This window comes from Periophthalmus magnuspinnatus, chromosome 24, assembly GCF_009829125.3.
Source record: "Periophthalmus magnuspinnatus isolate fPerMag1 chromosome 24, fPerMag1.2.pri, whole genome shotgun sequence".
In the NCBI taxonomy this organism is placed as follows: Eukaryota; Metazoa; Chordata; class Actinopteri; order Gobiiformes; family Gobiidae; genus Periophthalmus; species Periophthalmus magnuspinnatus.
The window spans coordinates 18,388,398-18,399,164 of record NC_047149.1 but is presented as its reverse complement, the minus strand read 5'-3'; the positions used below and the strand labels follow the sequence as shown (position 1 = coordinate 18,399,164).

The following is a 10,767-nucleotide window of genomic DNA, read 5'->3' as shown; positions in this document are numbered from 1 at the left end:
ACACCAGTCTGTCCAGTTGTGAGGCAGCAGAACTGGCAACATTTCAATAAACCAGCTTGTTTGTTTTTTTCAATTATACCTCAGTAAATAGATGGCATCTAAAATTAGACATGTTTTTACAGTAGCTTTCAGTCAAAATAGAAGCAAATTTTGAGACTCCGGGAATTTAAGAGATTCCTTGAGTATGTTCTTGTGTTTCAAAGCATACATGGCATTAGCAAGAAACAATGTAGAGGCTGTACTGCAATTTTGATTTAATCTCTTTAATGCATACCTCGAAACCAGGTCACTACTGAAATTCCTCAAAAAGTACAATTACATGAACTAAAGGTTATTATTATTATGTATTCATTATGTATATACACTGCCAGTCAAAAGTTTGGACACACCCATTGACATCATATATAAATAAACATAGCTAATCAGCCGCCACGTACCAAACAGGAAGTGATCATGGGCACACATCAGGATCCATCCACTCTGGCTCCAATTCACTTTACATTGTCAGAAATTTTCACCTCTCTTTGTAACTGCTGCTGTCAGGCTCATCATTTTGGTCTTAAAATGTTCGTATAGACACACTTTACATCCTGGTGTTTTTATTTTGCCATTTTGACTGTAAATCAAGATATAAGAAAAAAAGATAAGATGTACTCGATGAATTCACCCCTATAACTGCTTGCCTCGATGAGCTCTTTTGACTGGGGCCAAACGCTATGGGTGATGTCACAATCACTTCTTTATACAGTCTATGGACACACCATCTCATTCAATGTTTTTTTTTTTATATTTATTTATTTTTACTACTTTCTAGGTATAATATGCATACTGAAGGCATGAAATATATGAAGTAAGATATATGGAATTATGTAGCAAAGAAAAAAAACCAAACATAATTCTGTTAAATATTTGTTTAAATATTTTATCCTCAAAGTAGCCACCCTTTGCCCAGTCAAAAAATATTTAGTAGTTATTCAACTTTTTTATCTTTACCACATAATTCCATATATCTTGCTTCATATATGTCTTCCATATGTGTATAAAATGTAGATAGTAGTAAAAAAAAAAAAAAATGAGAGGGTGTGCCCAAACTTTTGACTAGTAGTTTATGTATTCAGGCCACACTGGCTGGTGGTAAGGTCACTTTGTAACCATAGCTGCCCTGGTGTAGACCGACAGAAGCAAAGCCTATTCACTCATACTCTAGTCTTCAAGGTCAAAGTTGGGATCAAACTGATGAACTTTTGGTTGGAGAGTGAACACTCTAACCACTAAGCCAACATCTTAAGCCGACATGTTAAGCACATGCTTGAGATATTTTGATATTTTAATAAGGCAAATACAAATACAGTACAGGAAAATGTAAAACTGTACCATGTTTCCGGTTTGTCTATCTGGTGCAAGACTAAAAAACATTATATAATTGTTGGTGATGACAAAAATAAAACTTCACTGAGAAACAAATCTATAAACCAGCACATTAAGACAACGATTTAGACCTCAGGAGCAGCTTATACAGTATATCTGTACTGGGGCAAGACAAGATTTGCTCAGATACATGGGAAATAATCAAGTACAGGGCCTTTAAACAAGAAAGACCTAAAACTTTAATTGTTCAGAAATTCAAAATGTATTTTTTCATCTATTAATACCATCTATGAATTAAAAAGTGTTACTAAGCATTGACTTCTGAAACTATTTGACAATACTGGTTGTTGCACATGGCATTGAAAAATGAAAAAAAAAAAAAAAAACAGTAACCAGTAACTCTAAATAGTACTGAATGTTTTATTAAAATTCACTTGCACCCTTTTTATTCTCAGCACTTAAATATAAACATTTTCTGCTAAAACACATAAATTATGATTGTGTAAGCCAACTTACATCACAGGTTGTAATTAATTCTCTGATTGGACAAATGAAATTTATTGCAACATTAGTCATAAGGAAGGATTATAAATATAGGTGTTATGTCTATCCTTGCTGCAGTTGGCCAGGACACCTGCCAGTGACGTAGGTCAGAGAATCCAGTTGTAATAATTACCTTTGTAAATGCACAATACAAAATGGACACAGAAATGCGACTGAACAGAAGTGATAGCTATATTGAAATACACCCATGTCATAGACTTAATGTGAATTCCTTTGTATTGACAGACAACCCTTCAGCTCTTTGTATTTTATTGAATTTTTGCATTGGTTTGTTGTCTTTGATTACAATTTGTGGCAACCTTCTTGTAATCATTTCTATTATATATTTTCGACAGCTCCACACTCCTACAAACTATCTTATTTTGTCCCTAGCGATGGCTGATTTACTGGTTGGATTTGTTGTCTTCCCTCTTACTATACAATTCTCCATCAGCTCATGTCGGGTTGAAAGGGAACTGTTTTGCATAGTTCGCAGTACTTTTGACATGTCCTTGTGTACTTCTTCGATTCTCAACTTGTGCTGTATTTCTATTGATAGGTATTACTCCGTCTGCCAGCCTTTGACTTACAAAGCTAAAATAACTGACAGTGTAGTCCTAGTTATGATATTTGTTAGTTGGACAATTTCAGCTTTTATTGGAATCGGTCTTACAATAATGAACCAAATACCATGTGAAGCAAATTGCTTTGTTGATGTTGTTCTTGCAAATATAATGTGTCTTATTTTTGCCTTTTATGCACCAGTGTTTATAATGTTATGCATATATTTTAAGATTTTTCTTGTAGCTCAAAAGCAAGCACAAAGTATCGTAGAAACTCAGAGCGGAGTTAATAAAATGGAGAAAAAAGCAACCAAGACTTTAGCCACAGTGATGGGATTTTTTCTGTTATGTTGGTTGCCATTCTATATTTGTACAACTATTATATCCTTTAGCTCGCATTCGCTCGTTCCTCTGTCCTTCATTGAATTCTTAAACTGGCTCGCACTCATAAATTCAACCCTCAACCCCTTTATTTATGCTTTCTTCTATAGCTGGTTCAGAGCTGCATTCAGAATGATAATCTCTGGAAAAATATTAATAGGTGATTTTGCCAACTGCAAATTGGAATAAATCAGGAGTTTGTAACTTTATATAAGGACTGGAAGTTTAGTTAAATATCATGCCAATTCAACCAAAAATGATAAATTATATTAGACTGCTTCATGAAACTTCCAGTTTCATGAAGCATTGTGATTTATTTTCTAAGCCAGAGTTTAATTCAATTCAATTCAATTCATTTATTTTTGTAACGCCCAAAATCACAACAACAGTTGTCTCAAAGGGCGTTCATGTTTTTGGTTGATGGGGGAAACCGGAGTACCCGGAGGAAACCCATCCAGACACGGGGAGAAACATGAAAAACTCCACACAGAAAGGCCTGGTGACCTGGGGATCGAACCAAACCTTCTTGCTGTGAGACATGAGTGTTGCCACTCAGCCACCGTGCCGCAAACACACAAAAAACAAAACAACAGGAAAAATCAGACAAAACAGGAAAAATCAGACAAAACAAGAAAAAGCCGGCCAGGCGAGGAGGAGGAAGACCAGACGAGGAGGAGGAGAGCCGGGCGAGGAGGAGGAGAGCCGGGCGAGGAGGAGGAGAGCCAGGCGAGGAGGAGGAGAGCCAGGCAAGGAGGAGGGCCAGGCGGGGAGGAGGAGAGGGTCCAGCTGTCATCGGGGCATCTGAAAGAGTTACACTCCACAGGGGGAGTGGGACAGGGGACAACATGTGAATAGCATTGCTGATGAGAAAGCTGATGAGAGTTTAGAAAAGATGTATTTCAATCAAGGGAGTCAGTCTTTGGAACAGACTTGAAAGTAATATTAAAGAATCCAAGTCCATTTATATGTTTAAGAAAAGCTTGAAATTATCATTATTAAGAAAGTATATAACTGCTATGTGACAGGATGATTTTTTATTTTATTTATTTATTTTTTTTGTAAAGCTGCGCATCTAAGTTTGATTTTGTATAATGTAACAGTGCAACACACTGGAAGGAATAAGAGTCAGAGTTGATAAGGGGCAGATATTATAAGCTTTTGCTTCTTTCTGTGCTCTTTCATTCATTTATCATAATTGTACAAAAGCTGAAATACTGTATGCAGATATGTTGCATTGATTTGTTTTGTTTTAATGAAATAAAAAATTAAATTGAAAATTGAAATTGAAATTGAATTGAAACTTACACATGTATTGCTTGGACGTTGAGTTTTGTTGAGTAGTGTTTATGGTCTAGACTTTGGGGGTCTGGAATTGCAAAGGAAAAAACAAAACAAAAAACAAACTTGGATATAGTTTCCACTCATTACTTTCATTCATTTATGTTTAGTTTTATCATTCCACAAAATTTGAATTACTTTTAGTTTAAAAAAAAAGTATGTAATTTAGTCACAGTTTTAATGAACAAAAATATGACATTGACAACACTAAGAATAATAAACAATAAACACATATTGTGCATACCTCAACTAAAGATGTTTAATGTCTGTTTGCTTACATCACTACTCAAAAATAAATTACTATATCTGTTAACCATCCTTCTTGTATGCTTTAGAATGAATATGGGAAAACTATTTTGTCACATGCCAACAGGCAGCACTGAGAGGAGCAGCAAACGTGAGTGTCTTGCCCAGGGACACAACAACACTTAGATCACAGCACTACTGTATACTCATGCATACACAATGGTTAAGCTTATCAAATGCTAGAGAAGTTTGAGTTTACAGTAAAAACTGGTCACACCTGATGAATCAACCTAATCTAAATAAACTTAGAGCTACAGAAAATAATTCCCAAAAAAATAAGTAATGTGAGTATTTCAGAATTTATTGAATTAGATTTATAAACAGAGCATCAACAGATAAGAATACAAAGTAGGTGCTACTGTAGGTCTGCTGTGTTCTCAAAGTAACACAATCAAGCTGCAGTGCAAATATCGGGTATGATTTGTCATTTAAAACCTTGAAGCAATTGATGCCCCTAGCACCACTATGTGGTGAAGCCTATTACACACATAACACACAGCACTAGACAGTCAACTAAAGGCTCATGGGCAGGATGTGTAAATGTGTCCAGAGAAGCTTCTGAAATAGGGCACTGAATGTGCATTGAGGCCAAAGGAATCATGTCCAGAGACCCATCTCCTCTACTGCAAGGAAAATGGCAGCCAACCCAAAGTGGGAGGCGTTACTCATCTACCTCATTTTGCCCACTGGCTATTGACATGCTCATATTTGCCAGACATTGGATATGATTGGCCCTAGCATTTGCAAAGCGGAGAGCAGATTGAAGTGTGGCAAAGAAAGAGCATGTTTGATGAGGTCACATAAACAAAAACATGTGGTGGAGCGTGAAGAGCTTGAAGCACAGTTCACCATTGTCACACTGAGCTGCTCGTCTGGACTCGCTATGGGGTAAGGAGCAGGAGCTTGTGCAGGAGATTGGTCATTATTGACTAGAAATAGCCTGGCATCATTCTATGCATAGCTTGGGCTCTGGAACCAACTCTGTGAGAGAGGATATGGTTCCCATTTCTCTAGAGTTGCCCATGAGGAGAGGTGGCGAGCTGGTGTAGGCTTACTTATTGCCCTACAGCTCAACTACCACATGTTGAAATTTTCCCCAGTGAGCGAGAGGATTGCGTCCCTGCACCTTTGGGTGAGTGACAGGTCTCTCACTGTTGTTGTCGGTTTATGAGCTGAACAGCAGTGCAGAATACCCAGCCTTCTTGCAGTCCCTGGGAACTGTAATGGACAGTGCACCAACCAGGGACTCCGCTGTTCTACTGTGGCACTTCAAAGCCCACGTGGGAAAGGACAGTGACACCTGGAGAGGAGTGATTGGAGGAATGGTCTCCCTAATCTAAACCCGAGCTTTGTTTTGTTATTGAACTTCAGTGCTAGTCACGGTTTTGTCCATAACTAACACTATGTTCAAGAACAAGGGTGCCAGTGCATGTAGCACCAGGACACCCTAGGCCGAAGTTCAATGATTAACTTTGTTGTCGTGTCATCTGACCTTCTGCCATGTGTTCTGGACACTAGGGTGAGGAGAGGGATTCAGCTATCAACCAATCACAACCTGCCAGAAGCAAGAGATGCTATCAGGCAGAATAAGAAGTCCTATCAAGTCTTGTAGTCTTGTGAAACTCCTGAGGCAGCTGACAGGTACTGGCAGGCTAAGAGTAACCCCAGCTCTTGTAGTCATAGAGGCAAACACTTGGGCTTGGGAAGTGTTTGGTAAGGCTATGGAGGAGGACTATGAGGGGAAAACAGTTCTTCACCAATACAAATTATAGTGTGGGTGGAGAGCTTTTGACCTTGACTGAGATGTTGTTGGACGATGAGAGGAATATTTTGAGGATCTCCTCAATCCTTCTGTTACATCTTGCATGGAGGAAGCAGAGACGAAACACTCAGAGGTGGACTCATCCATCACCCAAGCTGAAGTCACTGAGGTGGCTGGTAAGCTCTTTGATGGACAGGCTCTGGGGGTCATTGAGATACGTCCTAAGCATCTAAAGTCTCTGGATGTTGTCTGGCTGTCTTGGCTGACATATCTCTGTAATGTGACGGTTGGAGACAGTACTTCTGGATTGGCAGACTGGAGTGGTGGTGGTCCCTCTGTTTAATAAGAGGGACCCGTGTGCTCCACCTCAAACTATAAAAGGATCACACAGCCTCCCTGATAAGGTCTATTCCAGGGTAATGTAGAGGAGAAAGAAGAGATCAAATCGAATCGAATCTTGGATTGAAGGGGAGCAGTGTGGTTTTCGTCCTGGTTGTAGAACACCGGGCTAGCTCTATACTCTCCATTGGGTGCTTGAGGGTTCATGGGATTTTTGCCAATCAGTCCACATGCGCTGTGTGAATCTGGAGAACCCTGTGCGGTGTGTTTTGGGACTATGGGGTCAGCAACCCTTTGCTATATAAGATGGGTAGGTGCTGTGTTTGCATGCCAGAGGTACGTCACACCGGTTCTCAGGGCATATCAGGGCTACCTGGACCACAGGATGTCATCTCTACTGTTTGCAGATGATGTTGTGAAGAAGGAGCTGAGTCTAATGGTGAACCTCTAAGTTTACCAGTCTATCTACATTTCTATGCTCCTTGGGCATCTGTTCTGGATGGCTCCTAGATGCTCCCAGAAGCATGTCCAACCAGAAGAAGGCCCCGTGGAAGACCCAGGACACGCTGGGGGGACTATGTCTCTCGGCTGGCCTGGAAACACCTGTGGGTCTCCCCAGAGGAACTGAAGGAAGTATCCAGTGTGAGAAAAATGTGGGAGTCTCTGCTTAGACTGCTGTTCCCACGACCCTGCTCCGGATAAGCGGATGGATGGGCCTCTCTCCTTCTGGCTGGGTTTTTCAATCTGGGAATCACATGTAATCACCGGGAGTACATATATTATATATTACTTTCGCGTGTAGATAATACCTTTTCATTAGAGTGAATGGTGTGGCTATAGAAATTCATGTCAGACTCCTTTTTTTTTTTATTTGTTTAACCAATAACTCTAAAATCATATTGAATTTGTAACTATCGCTTAAATACTGCAATTTTCTGCTAATCCACATACATTCTGAATGTGTAAGCCAAGTTACATCACAGGTTGTAATTCATTCTCTGATTGGACAAATGAAATTTATTGCAACATTAGTCATAAGGAAGGATTATAAATATAGGTGTTATGTCTATCCTTGCTGCAGTTGGCCAGGACACCTGCCAGTGATGTAGGTCAGAGAATCCAGTTGTAATAATTACCTTTGTAATTGCACAATACAAAATGGACACAGAAATGCGACTGAACAGAAGTGATAGCTATATTGAAATACACCCATGTCATAGACTTAATGTGAATTCCTTTGTATTGACAGACAACCCTTCGGCTCTTTGTATTTTATTGAATTTTTGCATTGGTTTGTTGTCTTTGATTACAATTTGTGGCAACCTTCTTGTAATCATTTCTATTATATATTTTCGACAGCTCCACACTCCTACAAACTATCTTATTTTGTCCCTAGCGATGGCTGATTTACTGGTTGGATTTGTTGTCTTCCCTCTTACTATACAATTCTCCATCAGCTCATGTCTGTTTGAAAGGGAACTGTTTTGCATAGTTCGCAGTACTTTTGACATGTCCTTGTGTACTTCTTCGATTCTCAACTTGTGCTGTATTTCTATTGATAGGTATTACTCCGTCTGCCAGCCTTTGACTTACAAAGCTAAAATAACTGACAGTGTAGTCCTAGTTATGATATTTGTTAGTTGGACAATTTCAGCTTTTATTGGAATCGGTCTTACAATAATGAACCAAATACCATGCGAGGGAAATTGCTTTCATAATGTTATTCTTGTGAATATAATGTGCCTTATTTTTGCCTTTTATGTACCAGTGTTTGTAATGTTATGTATATATTTGAACATTTTTCTTGTAGCTCAAAAGCAAGCACAAAGTATCCAAGGAACCCAGAGCGGAGTTAGTAAAATGGAGAAAAAAGCAACCAAGACTTTAGCCACAGTGATGGGTTTATTTCTGTTATGTTGGTTGCCATTCTATATTTGTACAACTGTTATGTCTTTTGACCCTGGTTCTCTCCTACCTCTGGCCTTCATTGAATTTCTAAACTGGCTCGCACTCATAAATTCAACCCTCAACCCCTTTATTTATGCTTTCTTCTATAGCTGGTTCAGAGCTGCATTCAGAATGATAATCTCTGGAAAAATATTCATGGGTGATTTTGCCAACTGCAAATTGGAATAAATCAGGAGTTAATTTCTTTGATACTTTTTTGATAGTGTTCAGTGTTAAATTTCACAAAAACATACCTACATTAGATTTTAGAGAAGAGTTTGAAGTCTAATTTTAGTTGAATGAAAATATCATGCAACCAGAAAAATATAGTTTTAATATATTTATAAGATTGAAAGAATTTAAACTAACAATGGGTCACATCTAATTAATGTACTGTGCATCTGAATAAACCAAAGCTCGATAACTAATCCTCAAGAAAAGAAAAGTCTTAGTCTGAATAATTTGAATAACTTTCATTTTAAAATTGCAGTCGTGCTAACTCAGTTGTGTTCATGTCCTCATAATATGTATGAGTAAATAATATGAATTCAAGCTGTTTTGGTTATTTTCCTTTTTCTCTTTGGTTTATTTTTATAAATTTGTGCAATAGGCAGTGACCCACACAAATGGTTATAAATGGCGTGAGCATTTTTTTTGGTTCATTTCCTACAATGGTCTTGAGCTTGCAGTGAAAAGGTTGAAAGAAACGTCAGAAGGTTGTAAGAAACTTTGTCCCCCTCCGTGAGCTCCAGAGTTTGTACGACCTGGGAGATTCGTTTGAGAAAATCATTCATATGGGTCATTGTGATTGTAGCTTAAGAAATTAAGTACAAGAATCATACCGTGGACTGCACTGATAACCAACATTTATTTACTTGATGATAAGATTTTGAGAGAACATGTGATCAATTTTTATAGAAATCTGATTGGCTGCCAGTTGTTTCGTCAGTGGTACTTTGAGGATGGTGCCAATAAAATCAGTGGTTCATCCCAGAGTCACAGTGCCCAGTGTGTTTTTTTTTTGTCATTAGATGTGATTGTTTAGTTAGAGTTACCAACATAACTAAGAGGCTATACAATGAAGATGAATGCATCCCACACTGTGCATAATATTCATCCATGTTTTCAGTTAGATAATTTTACTACTTTGTTGTTCCCTCCTGAGTCGTCCACTCTATGTGCGCTGATATATCTTGTGCTTGGACTGTTGTCAGCAGTAACAGTTTGTGGAAACCTTCTTGTTATAATCTCCATTGTTTATTTCAAGCAGCTGCACATTCCCACAAACTACCTGATCCTGTCTCTGGCTGTGGCAGACCTGCTGGTGGGAGTCGTAGTTTTTCCCTTTAGCATGGCTCAGACTCTGACCTCCTGTCTCTATCACGAAAATGTCTTTTGCAAAATACGAGATTGTTTTGATGTTACTATCAGTACTTCATCTATTCTGAACTTGTGCTGTATTTCCATTGACAGATATTATGCCATATGTAAACCTCTCACATATAAGAACACAGTTACAGTGCGTGTGGCTGGGGGAATGATCTTCATGAGCTGGACTGCTGCTGCTGTGGTTGGTACTAGTATCGTCATTGGAGGACATAGTCAGGGCACATGTGTAGAGATGTGTCTCGTTGACTTCTTGATTACAGTAGCTGGGGCTATTTTTGCATTTTTCATGCCTGCATTTATCATGCTTTGTATTTATATCAAGATCTTCATCGTGGCTCAGAAACAGAGAAACAACATTCAGACTTCTAAATGTGGTGCCATAAGTAAGATGGAGAGGAAGGCCACTAAAACCCTGGCCATAGTGATGGGAGTCTTCCTCTTATGTATGACTCCATACTTTTTGTGCATTGTCTTTCTGCCTTTAACCAGTGAAACTCCACCATTCTCTCTGATTGAAGCACTCAACTGGCTCACACTGTCCAACTCAATGCTCAATCCTTTCATTTACGCCTTCTTCTACAGTTGGTTCAGGTCTGCCTGTAAAATTATATTAAGTGGACAAATTTTCACGGGCAACATTACAAACATAAGACTGATGTGATTATTGAAGGTAACTAGATTTTAAGTTGTGCCTTTACATTATCAACCTGTACATTCCTTGCCCCCATTTGAAAAGAATACAGACATTATATGCTAGCGTCAAAGCCATTATAATGTAACACTGTAGTTAAGATTGAACTTATGGAAAGAAACATCAAATAAAACATTACA

At 38.5% G+C, this 10,767-nt stretch overlaps 3 protein-coding genes across 3 annotated transcripts; all 3 read left to right on the top strand.

The window, feature by feature from the left end:
* Window positions 1–2,066: 2,066 nt before the first annotated feature.
* LOC117392536 (trace amine-associated receptor 1-like) lies at window positions 2,067–3,044 on the top strand. The gene is made up of 3 exons (XM_033990631.1): window positions 2,067–2,094; window positions 2,158–2,394; window positions 2,467–3,044. Exons 1-3 carry the CDS (start codon window positions 2,067–2,069, stop codon window positions 3,042–3,044), a joined length of 843 nt encoding a protein of 280 aa, XP_033846522.1.
* Window positions 3,045–6,364: 3,320 nt separating this feature from the next.
* Window positions 6,365–8,736, top strand: LOC117392535 (trace amine-associated receptor 1-like). Its single transcript, XM_033990630.1, has 3 exons — window positions 6,365–6,437; window positions 7,850–8,086; window positions 8,159–8,736. The coding sequence occupies exons 1-3, from the start codon at window positions 6,365–6,367 to the stop codon at window positions 8,734–8,736; spliced, it is 888 nt and encodes a 295-aa protein (XP_033846521.1).
* An 889-nt stretch (window positions 8,737–9,625) lies between these two features.
* Window positions 9,626–10,597, top strand: LOC117392895 (trace amine-associated receptor 4-like). Its single transcript, XM_033991062.2, has one exon. It carries the CDS (start codon window positions 9,626–9,628, stop codon window positions 10,595–10,597), a length of 972 nt encoding a protein of 323 aa, XP_033846953.2.
* The last annotated feature ends 170 nt before the right edge of the window (window positions 10,598–10,767 follow it).